At 37.5% G+C, this 20475-nt stretch overlaps 4 protein-coding genes and 1 long non-coding RNA gene across 5 annotated transcripts; 1 reads left to right on the forward strand and 4 right to left on the reverse strand.

The window, feature by feature from the left end:
• On the forward strand, positions 761-2359 carry LOC104745921. Its single transcript, XR_760795.2, has 3 exons — positions 761-1825; positions 1921-1961; positions 2047-2359. It is a non-coding gene; the product is annotated as an uncharacterized LOC104745921 (long non-coding RNA).
• Positions 2292-18935, reverse strand: LOC104745926 (pyridoxal 5'-phosphate synthase-like subunit PDX1.2). Its single transcript, XM_010467306.2, has 2 exons — positions 17794-18935; positions 2292-2438 (listed from the first exon to the last, which is right to left on the reverse strand). Exons 1-2 carry the CDS (start codon positions 18718-18720, stop codon positions 2418-2420), a joined length of 948 nt encoding a protein of 315 aa, XP_010465608.1. The 5' UTR covers positions 18721-18935; the 3' UTR covers positions 2292-2417.
• On the reverse strand, positions 5981-7332 carry LOC104745925 (pyridoxal 5'-phosphate synthase-like subunit PDX1.2). Its single transcript, XM_010467305.2, has one exon. The coding sequence runs from the start codon at positions 7116-7118 to the stop codon at positions 6171-6173; it is 948 nt and encodes a 315-aa protein (XP_010465607.1). The 5' UTR covers positions 7119-7332; the 3' UTR covers positions 5981-6170.
• On the reverse strand, positions 9959-11310 carry LOC104745924 (pyridoxal 5'-phosphate synthase-like subunit PDX1.2). The gene has a single exon (XM_010467304.2). The coding sequence runs from the start codon at positions 11094-11096 to the stop codon at positions 10149-10151; it is 948 nt and encodes a 315-aa protein (XP_010465606.1). The 5' UTR covers positions 11097-11310; the 3' UTR covers positions 9959-10148.
• Positions 13817-15168, reverse strand: LOC104745923 (pyridoxal 5'-phosphate synthase-like subunit PDX1.2). Its single transcript, XM_010467303.2, has one exon. It carries the CDS (start codon positions 14952-14954, stop codon positions 14007-14009), a length of 948 nt encoding a protein of 315 aa, XP_010465605.1. The 5' UTR covers positions 14955-15168; the 3' UTR covers positions 13817-14006.

Consider the following 20475-nt stretch of genomic DNA (forward strand, 5'->3'; position numbering starts at 1 on the left):
TATCAATGTTGATTTATTTATAATGTCGATTTTTTGAACTATTGTTTTGTTTTTGACTTCTGTTGACTTAATTATCTTCGTCATCGACTTATATTAAAACAGTTGATTTATGTTATGGCTAGTCGACTTATAACATAGTCGATTTGTTTAACAAGTGACTTATTTTTTTTTTATCATCAATTTATTTTTTTTTCTGTTGATTTGTTTATTTATTGTTGACTTATTACATTCTACATTGATTTATTAATAAGGTCGATATTTTGAATGGTTGACTTAAATTTATTTTTTGTCGACTTATTTATTTTTCCATCGATTTATTTTAAAATTGTAGACTTTTTTTTTTGTTTGATTGTTTTTTTACAAAGTCTACTTTTGATGATGTTGAATTATTTGTTTTGTTTGTTAACTTATATTTTTCCCATCGATTTGTTTGGTCATAGTAGACTTATTTCATATTAAGTTGACTTATTAATATTATTGACTTTTTGAACTGTCGACTTATATTTTATTCTTGCTGATTTATGTTTTTTCTTTGTTGACTTATATCAAAAAGTTAATTTATTTTTTTATTAATTGATTTGTTACATAGTCGATTTGTTTGAACAGTTGATTTATTTTCTAAAAGCTCACAATTTTTAATTATTTTATTAAAGTTAAAAAATTTCAAAATAAATTAAAATATATAATTATTTTTCAAAACTTTTTTATTATATGAAAAAAATTAAAGAATTATTAGTGAATTATACATTTGTTTAAAACAATGACTAAACCAACTTGATCACAACACTAAACATGAGTGTATCGATGAAAGCTTTCATCAGGTTCTTTAGAATTTGACAGCTCGTCTGATTGTTTGGAGTTGATGAAGCTGTTCTTGACAAGATAATCGCTCTCATCATCATTCCCTGATGAAACCACTGGCTTCTTTCTGATATGGTCAATTCCCTTTTTCATTCCGAAGATGATGGAATCCTTCTGAAAGCTCTAGCACTCTCTGATCTCTTGGCAACTTTGTCTCTGCCACTCTTCTCTGGTGTGTTCTTCAAATCAAAACTCATTCTGCTTCTACGAGAACTTGTTTCCACCTTGCTTGTGTTGTTGTTTGTCATCTCCTCAGCCTGCAACTTCAAGTCCACTTCTTCTTCATCAACCTCTTCAAGCATAGGGAACTTTTGATCACCACATGGATCGTTTCCAATTCTCAACATTTCCTTTCCCTCCCTCTTATCCTGCTTTCCTCATCCTCCTCAATCTCTGGTGCCTTGAAATCTTCCACCTCCTCTATATCCCCATGCCTCAGAAGCTGCTGCTTTATGCTCTTCCTCAAAGTATACCCTTAACTCCTTGTGTGGACTACAGTTCTTCACCTGTTCCTGGACGATACAAAGAGAGCTTCATGTCTCTATCGTCCAGCAACAGGTGACTCTTCCATCTTTCAACAAAAGTCTGGATCTTTTTCTTGCTTTCTCCAATTCAGGCCTCACTTGGTTCTCCAGCTCCTCTCTTTCTTTAAACTTCATGTGAAGTTCTTTCTCTGAACCATCACAAATAGCCTTTTGCGCCTCTAGTCTTCCCTTGTTTAACCTCAATTGTTCTTTATACACAACACTCCTACAAACCAACAAGAGACGTTCAACAAAAGTGATTACACAAGATATTTGCCTAAACATATATTTAAATGCAACTGTTGTATAGAGAAAATTTCTTAGCATCGCGGATCATCTTCTCAAGTGTATTCCTGTATGAGCATTGAGCTTCTGCCAATCTCCTACACTTTTCAGCTCTTATTCTTCGCTTAACCAGCTCGTTCTCTAACTCATGAATGGTAAGCCACTCTTCATTGTTCTTTCTTGTCTAATCTTTTGTTTCATCGTCTAACTTTTTCATCTCGGCTCTCATATTCTGCGATTCCTCTCGAAGTGTCAGTGATTTAATGCAGAAAAAAGAAGGATGAAGAGAAGGTACTTTTCCTAATTTGATCAATTGAAAACTTTTACGAGATAGTGATTGCTAATGATGGTATTATTGTTAATGTGATGAAAACAGGCGCTTAAAGAACTCAGGGCCAAGGCTTCACAAAAAGGATCATTTGGAGGCACAGGACTTAAGAAGAGTGGAAAGAAATAAGACTAATCTACCTCAAATGTAATCTCAAATCTCCTATATATGCTTGGCATTGTACTATGGCTACTTATATAGTAATCTTTAGAATCATAGTACTTTGCACTTTCTTCAAAATTCTGCAACTTTCATTAGGGTTTTAAGTTGTTCCAAGCTTCGATCAAACACAAAAAAAAAGATCATCTGCACGAGCATTAACATAAACCACAACCGATATTTTGAGAATCCAACCACCAAACAAAAAGATTACAACTTGTGAAGTCCCAAAAAGTTTGCAACTTGAAGCTTCCATCCCATCAAACACTTCCTTGACTAAAATCCTGAATCCTATCACCACGAACGTTTAAGTTCTCCATCGCATTCTCCAAACCAGAACTCATCTCAGCCAACACATGAGGATCATTATAATGCTGAACAGCTTGAACAATACTCCTAAGCTTCTTAAACGGATCTGGCCCATCAAAAACCTCAGAACCAACGAAAACCCCATCACAACCAAGCTGCATCATCAAAGCCGCATCAGCCGGAGTCGTAATCCCACCTGAAGCAAACTGAACAACAGGAACCCTACCCATCTGCTTAGTCTGAGCAACAAGATCATACGGAGCCGAGATCTTCTTAGCAAAAGTAAACACCTCATCATCATCCATATTGTTCAAAACCCTAACTTCACCCATCAACGACCTAACGTTCTTAACAGTCTTCGAAACGTTACCTGTTCCAGTTAAATCACCTTGGATCCTAATCATAGCAGCACCTTCCCTGATTCTCCTCAAAGCTTCACCTGTATCACGACAACCACAAATGAACGGAGATCGGAAGTTATGTTTGTTGATGAAATGATCATCATCCGCTACAGAGATGATCTCGCTCTCGTCAATGTAGTCAACCGCAAGAGACTCCAAGATCTGAGCTTCGACGAAATGACCGACGCGAGCTCGCGCCATCACAGGTACAGAGACGGCTCGTTTCACTTCTTTGACGAGGACAGGATCCGGCATACGACGAACACCGGAAAGAGATCGAACCGGATCGGAGACGAGGACAGAACATGCGCCGGCGGATTCAGCGATCTTAGCTTGGTTGACAGAAGAAACCTCGACAATGGCGCCGCCGCGGAGTACTTGAGCTAACCCAACCTTGACTGAGAAGGGATGGGTTTTTTTAGCGTCGGTAATGGCTGTTCCGCTGTAGAGAGTAACAGCTCCTTGTTGATCTTGATCCGTCATAGCTTGATCCGCCATTTTTAGGTTTCGTAAGCTTTGTTTGTTTTAGTAACAGAGAGTATGTTTAAGTTACACGATCGGAGACGAGAAGGAGAAAGCTGCGTTGAAATAAAAAAGAGAGAATGGAGAAGAGTGTGGTTTCGTCTAGAAGATTCTGAGACTGTCTTCGTCACTGTGAAATCAATTTAGGTCGCCGATTAAGGAGAAACCTGAAAACGACGTCGTGTTGAGGAAAAGAGGAAAGAAACTTAGTGGGCTTCCATGATGATGATGATATGACCCAAGTAGACTATTTTTTTAAGAGCCGTAGGATGTGAATAGTACACGTGGCGTCATCGTGTGATATTCGCGCTTCCTTCGTCTGACGTCCGTCCAAAGATATTTTTTTTGGAAATGAGTTATTCGATGGACACGAGTCAAACGAAAGAGGGAGGAGGGTGAATCTAACAACTGTCTAACTTTAGTGGTGGCCTACCATGTTTATAAAATTTGTCACGACCTAGACGGCGTCGTTTTTAGTGCTCCTCACGTGTTTCAGGTTTGTTTGTTTGCTTGCTTCTTCCAACTATTTGTTTCACAGTTTTTGTAGCAATTGAATATGATTGAGNTGTTTATTTATTGTTGACTTATTACATTCTACATTGATTTATTAATAAGGTCGATATTTTGAATGGTTGACTTAAATTTATTTTTTGTCGACTTATTTATTTTTCCATCGATTTATTTTAAAATTGTAGACTTTTTTTTTTGTTTGATTGTTTTTTTACAAAGTCTACTTTTGATGATGTTGAATTATTTGTTTTGTTTGTTAACTTATATTTTTCCCATCGATTTGTTTGGTCATAGTAGACTTATTTCATATTAAGTTGACTTATTAATATTATTGACTTTTTGAACTGTCGACTTATATTTTATTCTTGCTGATTTATGTTTTTTCTTTGTTGACTTATATCAAAAAGTTAATTTATTTTTTTATTAATTGATTTGTTACATAGTCGATTTGTTTGAACAGTTGATTTATTTTCTAAAAGCTCACAATTTTTAATTATTTTATTAAAGTTAAAAAATTTCAAAATAAATTAAAATATATAATTATTTTTCAAAACTTTTTTATTATATGAAAAAAATTAAAGAATTATTAGTGAATTATACATTTGTTTAAAACAATGACTAAACCAACTTGATCACAACACTAAACATGAGTGTATCGATGAAAGCTTTCATCAGGTTCTTTAGAATTTGACAGCTCGTCTGATTGTTTGGAGTTGATGAAGCTGTTCTTGACAAGATAATCGCTCTCATCATCATTCCCTGATGAAACCACTGGCTTCTTTCTGATATGGTCAATTCCCTTTTTCATTCCGAAGATGATGGAATCCTTCTGAAAGCTCTAGCACTCTCTGATCTCTTGGCAACTTTGTCTCTGCCACTCTTCTCTGGTGTGTTCTTCAAATCAAAACTCATTCTGCTTCTACGAGAACTTGTTTCCACCTTGCTTGTGTTGTTGTTTGTCATCTCCTCAGCCTGCAACTTCAAGTCCACTTCTTCTTCATCAACCTCTTCAAGCATAGGGAACTTTTGATCACCACATGGATCGTTTCCAATTCTCAACATTTCCTTTCCCTCCCTCTTATCCTGCTTTCCTCATCCTCCTCAATCTCTGGTGCCTTGAAATCTTCCACCTCCTCTATATCCCCATGCCTCAGAAGCTGCTGCTTTATGCTCTTCCTCAAAGTATACCCTTAACTCCTTGTGTGGACTACAGTTCTTCACCTGTTCCTGGACGATACAAAGAGAGCTTCATGTCTCTATCGTCCAGCAACAGGTGACTCTTCCATCTTTCAACAAAAGTCTGGATCTTTTTCTTGCTTTCTCCAATTCAGGCCTCACTTGGTTCTCCAGCTCCTCTCTTTCTTTAAACTTCATGTGAAGTTCTTTCTCTGAACCATCACAAATAGCCTTTTGCGCCTCTAGTCTTCCCTTGTTTAACCTCAATTGTTCTTTATACACAACACTCCTACAAACCAACAAGAGACGTTCAACAAAAGTGATTACACAAGATATTTGCCTAAACATATATTTAAATGCAACTGTTGTATAGAGAAAATTTCTTAGCATCGCGGATCATCTTCTCAAGTGTATTCCTGTATGAGCATTGAGCTTCTGCCAATCTCCTACACTTTTCAGCTCTTATTCTTCGCTTAACCAGCTCGTTCTCTAACTCATGAATGGTAAGCCACTCTTCATTGTTCTTTCTTGTCTAATCTTTTGTTTCATCGTCTAACTTTTTCATCTCGGCTCTCATATTCTGCGATTCCTCTCGAAGTGTCAGTGATTTAATGCAGAAAAAAGAAGGATGAAGAGAAGGTACTTTTCCTAATTTGATCAATTGAAAACTTTTACGAGATAGTGATTGCTAATGATGGTATTATTGTTAATGTGATGAAAACAGGCGCTTAAAGAACTCAGGGCCAAGGCTTCACAAAAAGGATCATTTGGAGGCACAGGACTTAAGAAGAGTGGAAAGAAATAAGACTAATCTACCTCAAATGTAATCTCAAATCTCCTATATATGCTTGGCATTGTACTATGGCTACTTATATAGTAATCTTTAGAATCATAGTACTTTGCACTTTCTTCAAAATTCTGCAACTTTCATTAGGGTTTTAAGTTGTTCCAAGCTTCGATCAAACACAAAAAAAAAGATCATCTGCACGAGCATTAACATAAACCACAACCGATATTTTGAGAATCCAACCACCAAACAAAAAGATTACAACTTGTGAAGTCCCAAAAAGTTTGCAACTTGAAGCTTCCATCCCATCAAACACTTCCTTGACTAAAATCCTGAATCCTATCACCACGAACGTTTAAGTTCTCCATCGCATTCTCCAAACCAGAACTCATCTCAGCCAACACATGAGGATCATTATAATGCTGAACAGCTTGAACAATACTCCTAAGCTTCTTAAACGGATCTGGCCCATCAAAAACCTCAGAACCAACGAAAACCCCATCACAACCAAGCTGCATCATCAAAGCCGCATCAGCCGGAGTCGTAATCCCACCTGAAGCAAACTGAACAACAGGAACCCTACCCATCTGCTTAGTCTGAGCAACAAGATCATACGGAGCCGAGATCTTCTTAGCAAAAGTAAACACCTCATCATCATCCATATTGTTCAAAACCCTAACTTCACCCATCAACGACCTAACGTTCTTAACAGTCTTCGAAACGTTACCTGTTCCAGTTAAATCACCTTGGATCCTAATCATAGCAGCACCTTCCCTGATTCTCCTCAAAGCTTCACCTGTATCACGACAACCACAAATGAACGGAGATCGGAAGTTATGTTTGTTGATGAAATGATCATCATCCGCTACAGAGATGATCTCGCTCTCGTCAATGTAGTCAACCGCAAGAGACTCCAAGATCTGAGCTTCGACGAAATGACCGACGCGAGCTCGCGCCATCACAGGTACAGAGACGGCTCGTTTCACTTCTTTGACGAGGACAGGATCCGGCATACGACGAACACCGGAAAGAGATCGAACCGGATCGGAGACGAGGACAGAACATGCGCCGGCGGATTCAGCGATCTTAGCTTGGTTGACAGAAGAAACCTCGACAATGGCGCCGCCGCGGAGTACTTGAGCTAACCCAACCTTGACTGAGAAGGGATGGGTTTTTTTAGCGTCGGTAATGGCTGTTCCGCTGTAGAGAGTAACAGCTCCTTGTTGATCTTGATCCGTCATAGCTTGATCCGCCATTTTTAGGTTTCGTAAGCTTTGTTTGTTTTAGTAACAGAGAGTATGTTTAAGTTACACGATCGGAGACGAGAAGGAGAAAGCTGCGTTGAAATAAAAAAGAGAGAATGGAGAAGAGTGTGGTTTCGTCTAGAAGATTCTGAGACTGTCTTCGTCACTGTGAAATCAATTTAGGTCGCCGATTAAGGAGAAACCTGAAAACGACGTCGTGTTGAGGAAAAGAGGAAAGAAACTTAGTGGGCTTCCATGATGATGATGATATGACCCAAGTAGACTATTTTTTTAAGAGCCGTAGGATGTGAATAGTACACGTGGCGTCATCGTGTGATATTCGCGCTTCCTTCGTCTGACGTCCGTCCAAAGATATTTTTTTTGGAAATGAGTTATTCGATGGACACGAGTCAAACGAAAGAGGGAGGAGGGTGAATCTAACAACTGTCTAACTTTAGTGGTGGCCTACCATGTTTATAAAATTTGTCACGACCTAGACGGCGTCGTTTTTAGTGCTCCTCACGTGTTTCAGGTTTGTTTGTTTGCTTGCTTCTTCCAACTATTTGTTTCACAGTTTTTGTAGCAATTGAATATGATTGAGTTGAGTACGTAAATCTTACTCTCCCCATTCTCTGCCACTACCACTGATGATGAATAATCATATAAAGTTCTGATGAAGCTTGTATTATATTTTTAGAGATGAGACAAAAAATAATCTCTCTCAGTCTGCAACAATTAGAAAAAGAAAAAAAAAATTGATTCAAATCTAAAAGTTCTTTTCTAATCGTCATTACCATCCATTATATATAAAAAGTAGAGAATAAAGAATTACAAAAAAAATAATACTAGTAATGTTTAAGTAATAGTGTGTAATACTAGATGAAATTTTCATCTCTTACCTTGTGAACGCGGACAGGATCCAAGACTTACGTGGATTGATTGATTATAAATGCTTTAATAACATCAAAAAAATTTGTGGGTTAGTCAGATTTAAGAATACCAACACATGCATATACATGAAGCTGTGTATATATATGGATAACAACACGCGATTTTTTTTATTTTAATATCACCACTCCTTTTGATACATATACACGTCTGATGTCCCCCAAAATTATCGGAGAATAATGACGTTGTTTTAGTATGACCATATATGCATATGGGAGACTGTCTATATATATGCTCAAGTTTGAAAATAAAAAGACTTGATCTCTTCTTTAGTTTTCCGATTAATTTGAGTACACAAATCTATATATTTTGCTTCGATTTATATTCGAGAGAGATAAACGTATTATGCCGACACGTTCTCATTTTTTTTCTTTTTCTTATGCATAAAATATCTCTTGTTGATAATGATAAAGTTCTTACAACGTAACGTATTACCGATCTCTCACAGACAACAAGAGAGTGGGGCGACCACTTTTGTTTTCTTTTAACGGCAAAATTCAAACTTGAAAAACCAACAATCATCGCGGTCTCTACTAGCTAATTCAGAATATAAAAAATAAACCACTTTACAGAAAACTACTTTACACCATCTAAATTGGAAAGCTATCCTGATTACTCTATAAACAATTTTCACTTAATAAGTGTGAAAATAATTTTGGTCAAATCAACTACAAAAATTACTTTAGAACTCAAAAACATTTGGATCAAACTTAAAGAACTTTTATTTAGTGATATTTACCAAAATTTACTTTTTTTTAATAGAAAAACAATAGAGTTTTCACCAAAAAGATCATAATACGAAGTCACAAGACTAGTAGTATAAAGGTGTAGTAGTAATTAGTAACTACAAATATCATGCTAATCCAAATCCCATAAAATATAGTAAAAAAAAACCAGTAGAATTGGTCCACAAATCTACCATTAAATAAATTAAAAAGAAGAATTGAAACGACATACAATACAAATCGAGAGTTTAAGGGAGCGTCGTCAGAGAGAGAGAGAGAAAGCAACAGCAGCAACCAAAAAAAAATACTCTCTCTCTACTCTCTGCGCTTTAATTTGAACTTGTCGAGAGAGAGAGAAGAGAAACAAAAAGGGTTATTAGATAGAGAGATAGCAGAGAGAGAGGTAGAGCGAGAGCGAGCNCAATTCAGGCCTCACTTGGTTCTCCAGCTCCTCTCTTTCTTTAAACTTCATGTGAAGTTCTTTCTCTGAACCATCACAAATAGCCTTTTGCGCCTCTAGTCTTCCCTTGTTTAACCTCAATTGTTCTTTATACACAACACTCCTACAAACCAACAAGAGACGTTCAACAAAAGTGATTACACAAGATATTTGCCTAAACATATATTTAAATGCAACTGTTGTATAGAGAAAATTTCTTAGCATCGCGGATCATCTTCTCAAGTGTATTCCTGTATGAGCATTGAGCTTCTGCCAATCTCCTACACTTTTCAGCTCTTATTCTTCGCTTAACCAGCTCGTTCTCTAACTCATGAATGGTAAGCCACTCTTCATTGTTCTTTCTTGTCTAATCTTTTGTTTCATCGTCTAACTTTTTCATCTCGGCTCTCATATTCTGCGATTCCTCTCGAAGTGTCAGTGATTTAATGCAGAAAAAAGAAGGATGAAGAGAAGGTACTTTTCCTAATTTGATCAATTGAAAACTTTTACGAGATAGTGATTGCTAATGATGGTATTATTGTTAATGTGATGAAAACAGGCGCTTAAAGAACTCAGGGCCAAGGCTTCACAAAAAGGATCATTTGGAGGCACAGGACTTAAGAAGAGTGGAAAGAAATAAGACTAATCTACCTCAAATGTAATCTCAAATCTCCTATATATGCTTGGCATTGTACTATGGCTACTTATATAGTAATCTTTAGAATCATAGTACTTTGCACTTTCTTCAAAATTCTGCAACTTTCATTAGGGTTTTAAGTTGTTCCAAGCTTCGATCAAACACAAAAAAAAAGATCATCTGCACGAGCATTAACATAAACCACAACCGATATTTTGAGAATCCAACCACCAAACAAAAAGATTACAACTTGTGAAGTCCCAAAAAGTTTGCAACTTGAAGCTTCCATCCCATCAAACACTTCCTTGACTAAAATCCTGAATCCTATCACCACGAACGTTTAAGTTCTCCATCGCATTCTCCAAACCAGAACTCATCTCAGCCAACACATGAGGATCATTATAATGCTGAACAGCTTGAACAATACTCCTAAGCTTCTTAAACGGATCTGGCCCATCAAAAACCTCAGAACCAACGAAAACCCCATCACAACCAAGCTGCATCATCAAAGCCGCATCAGCCGGAGTCGTAATCCCACCTGAAGCAAACTGAACAACAGGAACCCTACCCATCTGCTTAGTCTGAGCAACAAGATCATACGGAGCCGAGATCTTCTTAGCAAAAGTAAACACCTCATCATCATCCATATTGTTCAAAACCCTAACTTCACCCATCAACGACCTAACGTTCTTAACAGTCTTCGAAACGTTACCTGTTCCAGTTAAATCACCTTGGATCCTAATCATAGCAGCACCTTCCCTGATTCTCCTCAAAGCTTCACCTGTATCACGACAACCACAAATGAACGGAGATCGGAAGTTATGTTTGTTGATGAAATGATCATCATCCGCTACAGAGATGATCTCGCTCTCGTCAATGTAGTCAACCGCAAGAGACTCCAAGATCTGAGCTTCGACGAAATGACCGACGCGAGCTCGCGCCATCACAGGTACAGAGACGGCTCGTTTCACTTCTTTGACGAGGACAGGATCCGGCATACGACGAACACCGGAAAGAGATCGAACCGGATCGGAGACGAGGACAGAACATGCGCCGGCGGATTCAGCGATCTTAGCTTGGTTGACAGAAGAAACCTCGACAATGGCGCCGCCGCGGAGTACTTGAGCTAACCCAACCTTGACTGAGAAGGGATGGGTTTTTTTAGCGTCGGTAATGGCTGTTCCGCTGTAGAGAGTAACAGCTCCTTGTTGATCTTGATCCGTCATAGCTTGATCCGCCATTTTTAGGTTTCGTAAGCTTTGTTTGTTTTAGTAACAGAGAGTATGTTTAAGTTACACGATCGGAGACGAGAAGGAGAAAGCTGCGTTGAAATAAAAAAGAGAGAATGGAGAAGAGTGTGGTTTCGTCTAGAAGATTCTGAGACTGTCTTCGTCACTGTGAAATCAATTTAGGTCGCCGATTAAGGAGAAACCTGAAAACGACGTCGTGTTGAGGAAAAGAGGAAAGAAACTTAGTGGGCTTCCATGATGATGATGATATGACCCAAGTAGACTATTTTTTTAAGAGCCGTAGGATGTGAATAGTACACGTGGCGTCATCGTGTGATATTCGCGCTTCCTTCGTCTGACGTCCGTCCAAAGATATTTTTTTTGGAAATGAGTTATTCGATGGACACGAGTCAAACGAAAGAGGGAGGAGGGTGAATCTAACAACTGTCTAACTTTAGTGGTGGCCTACCATGTTTATAAAATTTGTCACGACCTAGACGGCGTCGTTTTTAGTGCTCCTCACGTGTTTCAGGTTTGTTTGTTTGCTTGCTTCTTCCAACTATTTGTTTCACAGTTTTTGTAGCAATTGAATATGATTGAGTTGAGTACGTAAATCTTACTCTCCCCATTCTCTGCCACTACCACTGATGATGAATAATCATATAAAGTTCTGATGAAGCTTGTATTATATTTTTAGAGATGAGACAAAAAATAATCTCTCTCAGTCTGCAACAATTAGAAAAAGAAAAAAAAAATTGATTCAAATCTAAAAGTTCTTTTCTAATCGTCATTACCATCCATTATATATAAAAAGTAGAGAATAAAGAATTACAAAAAAAATAATACTAGTAATGTTTAAGTAATAGTGTGTAATACTAGATGAAATTTTCATCTCTTACCTTGTGAACGCGGACAGGATCCAAGACTTACGTGGATTGATTGATTATAAATGCTTTAATAACATCAAAAAAATTTGTGGGTTAGTCAGATTTAAGAATACCAACACATGCATATACATGAAGCTGTGTATATATATGGATAACAACACGCGATTTTTTTTATTTTAATATCACCACTCCTTTTGATACATATACACGTCTGATGTCCCCCAAAATTATCGGAGAATAATGACGTTGTTTTAGTATGACCATATATGCATATGGGAGACTGTCTATATATATGCTCAAGTTTGAAAATAAAAAGACTTGATCTCTTCTTTAGTTTTCCGATTAATTTGAGTACACAAATCTATATATTTTGCTTCGATTTATATTCGAGAGAGATAAACGTATTATGCCGACACGTTCTCATTTTTTTTCTTTTTCTTATGCATAAAATATCTCTTGTTGATAATGATAAAGTTCTTACAACGTAACGTATTACCGATCTCTCACAGACAACAAGAGAGTGGGGCGACCACTTTTGTTTTCTTTTAACGGCAAAATTCAAACTTGAAAAACCAACAATCATCGCGGTCTCTACTAGCTAATTCAGAATATAAAAAATAAACCACTTTACAGAAAACTACTTTACACCATCTAAATTGGAAAGCTATCCTGATTACTCTATAAACAATTTTCACTTAATAAGTGTGAAAATAATTTTGGTCAAATCAACTACAAAAATTACTTTAGAACTCAAAAACATTTGGATCAAACTTAAAGAACTTTTATTTAGTGATATTTACCAAAATTTACTTTTTTTTAATAGAAAAACAATAGAGTTTTCACCAAAAAGATCATAATACGAAGTCACAAGACTAGTAGTATAAAGGTGTAGTAGTAATTAGTAACTACAAATATCATGCTAATCCAAATCCCATAAAATATAGTAAAAAAAAACCAGTAGAATTGGTCCACAAATCTACCATTAAATAAATTAAAAAGAAGAATTGAAACGACATACAATACAAATCGAGAGTTTAAGGGAGCGTCGTCAGAGAGAGAGAGAGAAAGCAACAGCAGCAACCAAAAAAAAATACTCTCTCTCTACTCTCTGCGCTTTAATTTGAACTTGTCGAGAGAGAGAGAAGAGAAACAAAAAGGGTTATTAGATAGAGAGATAGCAGAGAGAGAGGTAGAGCGAGAGCGAGCAAAGCTTCGGCTAGGGGATTGTGGTTTAGACGAGATCCGATTTAAAGGATCCATTTGGAGCTCCGATTCGAGCTAAAAGGTCATGAACGGGAGACAGAGATCTGGCGCAGCGGCGGTTCATCACCAGAGGCAGCTCTCCGATAACCCTCTCGACATGTCTTCCTCCAATGGCAGATGGCTTCAATCCACTGGTCTTCAGCATTTTCAGTCATCCGCCAATGTAATCCCAGAATCTCATCCTTTTCTTCTCCTCCTCCGTATATTTTCATCGATTTAAACTTTTTTTTGAGTTTCTGTAAAGATCTGTTAGTTCAGATCTTTTAAAATGAAAATTCTCCGGGAGACTTATCAATTTCTCCGATCTAAAGTATTGGGAAATTTTGTTTTTGAGTTTCTTATGAACCCAAGTTTTAGTGTATGAGATTTTTTAAAAACTAATGGTGGGATTGGGATTATGAACAGGATTACGGATACTATGCTGGTGGGCAAGGAGGTGGGNATTTGGAGGCACAGGACTTAAGAAGAGTGGAAAGAAATAAGACTAATCTACCTCAAATGTAATCTCAAATCTCCTATATATGCTTGGCATTGTACTATGGCTACTTATATAGTAATCTTTAGAATCATAGTACTTTGCACTTTCTTCAAAATTCTGCAACTTTCATTAGGGTTTTAAGTTGTTCCAAGCTTCGATCAAACACAAAAAAAAAGATCATCTGCACGAGCATTAACATAAACCACAACCGATATTTTGAGAATCCAACCACCAAACAAAAAGATTACAACTTGTGAAGTCCCAAAAAGTTTGCAACTTGAAGCTTCCATCCCATCAAACACTTCCTTGACTAAAATCCTGAATCCTATCACCACGAACGTTTAAGTTCTCCATCGCATTCTCCAAACCAGAACTCATCTCAGCCAACACATGAGGATCATTATAATGCTGAACAGCTTGAACAATACTCCTAAGCTTCTTAAACGGATCTGGCCCATCAAAAACCTCAGAACCAACGAAAACCCCATCACAACCAAGCTGCATCATCAAAGCCGCATCAGCCGGAGTCGTAATCCCACCTGAAGCAAACTGAACAACAGGAACCCTACCCATCTGCTTAGTCTGAGCAACAAGATCATACGGAGCCGAGATCTTCTTAGCAAAAGTAAACACCTCATCATCATCCATATTGTTCAAAACCCTAACTTCACCCATCAACGACCTAACGTTCTTAACAGTCTTCGAAACGTTACCTGTTCCAGTTAAATCACCTTGGATCCTAATCATAGCAGCACCTTCCCTGATTCTCCTCAAAGCTTCACCTGTATCACGACAACCACAAATGAACGGAGATCGGAAGTTATGTTTGTTGATGAAATGATCATCATCCGCTACAGAGATGATCTCGCTCTCGTCAATGTAGTCAACCGCAAGAGACTCCAAGATCTGAGCTTCGACGAAATGACCGACGCGAGCTCGCGCCATCACAGGTACAGAGACGGCTCGTTTCACTTCTTTGACGAGGACAGGATCCGGCATACGACGAACACCGGAAAGAGATCGAACCGGATCGGAGACGAGGACAGAACATGCGCCGGCGGATTCAGCGATCTTAGCTTGGTTGACAGAAGAAACCTCGACAATGGCGCCGCCGCGGAGTACTTGAGCTAACCCAACCTTGACTGAGAAGGGATGGGTTTTTTTAGCGTCGGTAATGGCTGTTCCGCTGTAGAGAGTAACAGCTCCTTGTTGATCTTGATCCGTCATAGCTTGATCCGCCATTTTTAGGTTTCGTAAGCTTTGTTTGTTTTAGTAACAGAGAGTATGTTTAAGTTACACGATCGGAGACGAGAAGGAGAAAGCTGCGTTGAAATAAAAAAGAGAGAATGGAGAAGAGTGTGGTTTCGTCTAGAAGATTCTGAGACTGTCTTCGTCACTGTGAAATCAATTTAGGTCGCCGATTAAGGAGAAACCTGAAAACGACGTCGTGTTGAGGAAAAGAGGAAAGAAACTTAGTGGGCTTCCATGATGATGATGATATGACCCAAGTAGACTATTTTTTTAAGAGCCGTAGGATGTGAATAGTACACGTGGCGTCATCGTGTGATATTCGCGCTTCCTTCGTCTGACGTCCGTCCAAAGATATTTTTTTTGGAAATGAGTTATTCGATGGACACGAGTCAAACGAAAGAGGGAGGAGGGTGAATCTAACAACTGTCTAACTTTAGTGGTGGCCTACCATGTTTATAAAATTTGTCACGACCTAGACGGCGTCGTTTTTAGTGCTCCTCACGTGTTTCAGGTTTGTTTGTTTGCTTGCTTCTTCCAACTATTTGTTTCACAGTTTTTGTAGCAATTGAATATGATTGAGTTGAGTACGTAAATCTTACTCTCCCCATTCTCTGCCACTACCACTGATGATGAATAATCATATAAAGTTCTGATGAAGCTTGTATTATATTTTTAGAGATGAGACAAAAAATAATCTCTCTCAGTCTGCAACAATTAGAAAAAGAAAAAAAAAATTGATTCAAATCTAAAAGTTCTTTTCTAATCGTCATTACCATCCATTATATATAAAAAGTAGAGAATAAAGAATTACAAAAAAAATAATACTAGTAATGTTTAAGTAATAGTGTGTAATACTAGATGAAATTTTCATCTCTTACCTTGTGAACGCGGACAGGATCCAAGACTTACGTGGATTGATTGATTATAAATGCTTTAATAACATCAAAAAAATTTGTGGGTTAGTCAGATTTAAGAATACCAACACATGCATATACATGAAGCTGTGTATATATATGGATAACAACACGCGATTTTTTTTATTTTAATATCACCACTCCTTTTGATACATATACACGTCTGATGTCCCCCAAAATTATCGGAGAATAATGACGTTGTTTTAGTATGACCATATATGCATATGGGAGACTGTCTATATATATGCTCAAGTTTGAAAATAAAAAGACTTGATCTCTTCTTTAGTTTTCCGATTAATTTGAGTACACAAATCTATATATTTTGCTTCGATTTATATTCGAGAGAGATAAACGTATTATGCCGACACGTTCTCATTTTTTTTCTTTTTCTTATGCATAAAATATCTCTTGTTGATAATGATAAAGTTCTTACAACGTAACGTATTACCGATCTCTCACAGACAACAAGAGAGTGGGGCGACCACTTTTGTTTTCTTTTAACGGCAAAATTCAAACTTGAAAAACCAACAATCATCGCGGTCTCTACTAGCTAATTCAGAATATAAAAAATAAACCACTTTACAGAAAACTACTTTACACCATCTAAATTGGAAAGCTATCCTGATTACTCTATAAACAATTTTCACTTAATAAGTGTGAAAATAATTTTGGTCAAATCAACTACAAAAATTACTTTAGAACTCAAAAACATTTGGATCAAACTTAAAGAACTTTTATTTAGTGATATTTACCAAAATTTACTTTTTTTTAATAGAAAAACAATAGAGTTTTCACCAAAAAGATCATAATACGAAGTCACAAGACTAGTAGTATAAAGGTGTAGTAGTAATTAGTAACTACAAATATCATGCTAATCCAAATCCCATAAAATATAGTAAAAAAAAACCAGTAGAATTGGTCCACAAATCTACCATTAAATAAATTAAAAAGAAGAATTGAAACGACATACAATACAAATCGAGAGTTTAAGGGAGCGTCGTCAGAGAGAGAGAGAGAAAGCAACAGCAGCAACCAAAAAAAAATACTCTCTCTCTACTCTCTGCGCTTTAATTTGAACTTGTCGAGAGAGAGAGAAGAGAAACAAAAAGGGTTATTAGATAGAGAGATAGCAGAGAGAGAGGTAGAGCGAGAGCGAGCAAAGCTTCGGCTAGGGGATTGTGGTTTAGACGAGATCCGATTTAAAGGATCCATTTGGAGCTCCGATTCGAGCTAAAAGGTCATGAACGGGAGACAGAGATCTGGCGCAGCGGCGGTTCATCACCAGAGGCAGCTCTCCGATAACCCTCTCGACATGTCTTCCTCCAATGGCAGATGGCTTCAATCCACTGGTCTTCAGCATTTTCAGTCATCCGCCAATGTAATCCCAGAATCTCATCCTTTTCTTCTCCTCCTCCGTATATTTTCATCGATTTAAACTTTTTTTTGAGTTTCTGTAAAGATCTGTTAGTTCAGATCTTTTAAAATGAAAATTCTCCGGGAGACTTATCAATTTCTCCGATCTAAAGTATTGGGAAATTTTGTTTTTGAGTTTCTTATGAACCCAAGTTTTAGTGTATGAGATTTTTTAAAAACTAATGGTGGGATTGGGATTATGAACAGGATTACGGATACTATGCTGGTGGGCAAGGAGGTGGGCAAGCAACAAGAGGATACCAGAATGCTCAGAGAGGGTTTAATGGAGGAAACGACTTTTTTGGGGAACCCACTACTCCTCAATACGGTGCTCGTCCCACCAACCAGAGGAAGAACAATGATGAATCTGAGTTTAGTCCTGGGCTCTTAGATCTGCATTCTTTTGATACTGAGCTTCTTCCTGAGGTAGGTGTATTAGATAGAGTTGCTTTTTTTAACTTTTTAGTGCCNCTTCCATCCCATCAAACACTTCCTTGACTAAAATCCTGAATCCTATCACCACGAACGTTTAAGTTCTCCATCGCATTCTCCAAACCAGAACTCATCTCAGCCAACACATGAGGATCATTATAATGCTGAACAGCTTGAACAATACTCCTAAGCTTCTTAAACGGATCTGGCCCATCAAAAACCTCAGAACCAACGAAAACCCCATCACAACCAAGCTGCATCATCAAAGCCGCATCAGCCGGAGTCGTAATCCCACCTGAAGCAAACTGAACAACAGGAACCCTACCCATCTGCTTAGTCTGAGCAACAAGATCATACGGAGCCGAGATCTTCTTAGCAAAAGTAAACACCTCATCATCATCCATATTGTTCAAAACCCTAACTTCACCCATCAACGACCTAACGTTCTTAACAGTCTTCGAAACGTTACCTGTTCCAGTTAAATCACCTTGGATCCTAATCATAGCAGCACCTTCCCTGATTCTCCTCAAAGCTTCACCTGTATCACGACAACCACAAATGAACGGAGATCGGAAGTTATGTTTGTTGATGAAATGATCATCATCCGCTACAGAGATGATCTCGCTCTCGTCAATGTAGTCAACCGCAAGAGACTCCAAGATCTGAGCTTCGACGAAATGACCGACGCGAGCTCGCGCCATCACAGGTACAGAGACGGCTCGTTTCACTTCTTTGACGAGGACAGGATCCGGCATACGACGAACACCGGAAAGAGATCGAACCGGATCGGAGACGAGGACAGAACATGCGCCGGCGGATTCAGCGATCTTAGCTTGGTTGACAGAAGAAACCTCGACAATGGCGCCGCCGCGGAGTACTTGAGCTAACCCAACCTTGACTGAGAAGGGATGGGTTTTTTTAGCGTCGGTAATGGCTGTTCCGCTGTAGAGAGTAACAGCTCCTTGTTGATCTTGATCCGTCATAGCTTGATCCGCCATTTTTAGGTTTCGTAAGCTTTGTTTGTTTTAGTAACAGAGAGTATGTTTAAGTTACACGATCGGAGACGAGAAGGAGAAAGCTGCGTTGAAATAAAAAAGAGAGAATGGAGAAGAGTGTGGTTTCGTCTAGAAGATTCTGAGACTGTCTTCGTCACTGTGAAATCAATTTAGGTCGCCGATTAAGGAGAAACCTGAAAACGACGTCGTGTTGAGGAAAAGAGGAAAGAAACTTAGTGGGCTTCCATGATGATGATGATATGACCCAAGTAGACTATTTTTTTAAGAGCCGTAGGATGTGAATAGTACACGTGGCGTCATCGTGTGATATTCGCGCTTCCTTCGTCTGACGTCCGTCCAAAGATATTTTTTTTGGAAATGAGTTATTCGATGGACACGAGTCAAACGAAAGAGGGAGGAGGGTGAATCTAACAACTGTCTAACTTTAGTGGTGGCCTACCATGTTTATAAAATTTGTCACGACCTAGACGGCGTCGTTTTTAGTGCTCCTCACGTGTTTCAGGTTTGTTTGTTTGCTTGCTTCTTCCAACTATTTGTTTCACAGTTTTTGTAGCAATTGAATATGATTGAGTTGAGTACGTAAATCTTACTCTCCCCATTCTCTGCCACTACCACTGATGATGAATAATCATATAAAGTTCTGATGAAGCTTGTATTATATTTTTAGAGATGAGACAAAAAATAATCTCTCTCAGTCTGCAACAATTAGAAAAAGAAAAAAAAAATTGATTCAAATCTAAAAGTTCTTTTCTAATCGTCATTACCATCCATTATATATAAAAAGTAGAGAATAAAGAATTACAAAAAAAATAATACTAGTAATGTTTAAGTAATAGTGTGTAATACTAGATGAAATTTTCATCTCTTACCTTGTGAACGCGGACAGGATCCAAGACTTACGTGGATTGATTGATTATAAATGCTTTAATAACATCAAAAAAATTTGTGGGTTAGTCAGATTTAAGAATACCAACACATGCATATACATGAAGCTGTGTATATATATGGATAACAACACGCGATTTTTTTTATTTTAATATCACCACTCCTTTTGATACATATACACGTCTGATGTCCCCCAAAATTATCGGAGAATAATGACGTTGTTTTAGTATGACCATATATGCATATGGGAGACTGTCTATATATATGCTCAAGTTTGAAAATAAAAAGACTTGATCTCTTCTTTAGTTTTCCGATTAATTTGAGTACACAAATCTATATATTTTGCTTCGATTTATATTCGAGAGAGATAAACGTATTATGCCGACACGTTCTCATTTTTTTTCTTTTTCTTATGCATAAAATATCTCTTGTTGATAATGATAAAGTTCTTACAACGTAACGTATTACCGATCTCTCACAGACAACAAGAGAGTGGGGCGACCACTTTTGTTTTCTTTTAACGGCAAAATTCAAACTTGAAAAACCAACAATCATCGCGGTCTCTACTAGCTAATTCAGAATATAAAAAATAAACCACTTTACAGAAAACTACTTTACACCATCTAAATTGGAAAGCTATCCTGATTACTCTATAAACAATTTTCACTTAATAAGTGTGAAAATAATTTTGGTCAAATCAACTACAAAAATTACTTTAGAACTCAAAAACATTTGGATCAAACTTAAAGAACTTTTATTTAGTGATATTTACCAAAATTTACTTTTTTTTAATAGAAAAACAATAGAGTTTTCACCAAAAAGATCATAATACGAAGTCACAAGACTAGTAGT

The sequence above is a fragment of the Camelina sativa genome, chromosome 15 (assembly GCF_000633955.1).
Source record: "Camelina sativa cultivar DH55 chromosome 15, Cs, whole genome shotgun sequence".
In the NCBI taxonomy this organism is placed as follows: domain Eukaryota; kingdom Viridiplantae; phylum Streptophyta; class Magnoliopsida; order Brassicales; family Brassicaceae; genus Camelina; species Camelina sativa.

Coding starts and splice junctions, on each gene's coding strand:
- LOC104745923 (XM_010467303.2), bottom strand. CDS start 14,954: ATGGCGGATCAAGCTATGACGGATCAAGATCAACAAGGAGCTGTTACT.
- LOC104745926 (XM_010467306.2), bottom strand. CDS start 18,720: ATGGCGGATCAAGCTATGACGGATCAAGATCAACAAGGAGCTGTTACT. Junction 2,439..17,793: donor GTGGTGATAGGATTCAGGAT/TTTAGTCAAGGA, acceptor AGGATTCAGGAT/TTTAGTCAAGGAAGTGTTTG.
- LOC104745925 (XM_010467305.2), bottom strand. CDS start 7,118: ATGGCGGATCAAGCTATGACGGATCAAGATCAACAAGGAGCTGTTACT.
- LOC104745924 (XM_010467304.2), bottom strand. CDS start 11,096: ATGGCGGATCAAGCTATGACGGATCAAGATCAACAAGGAGCTGTTACT.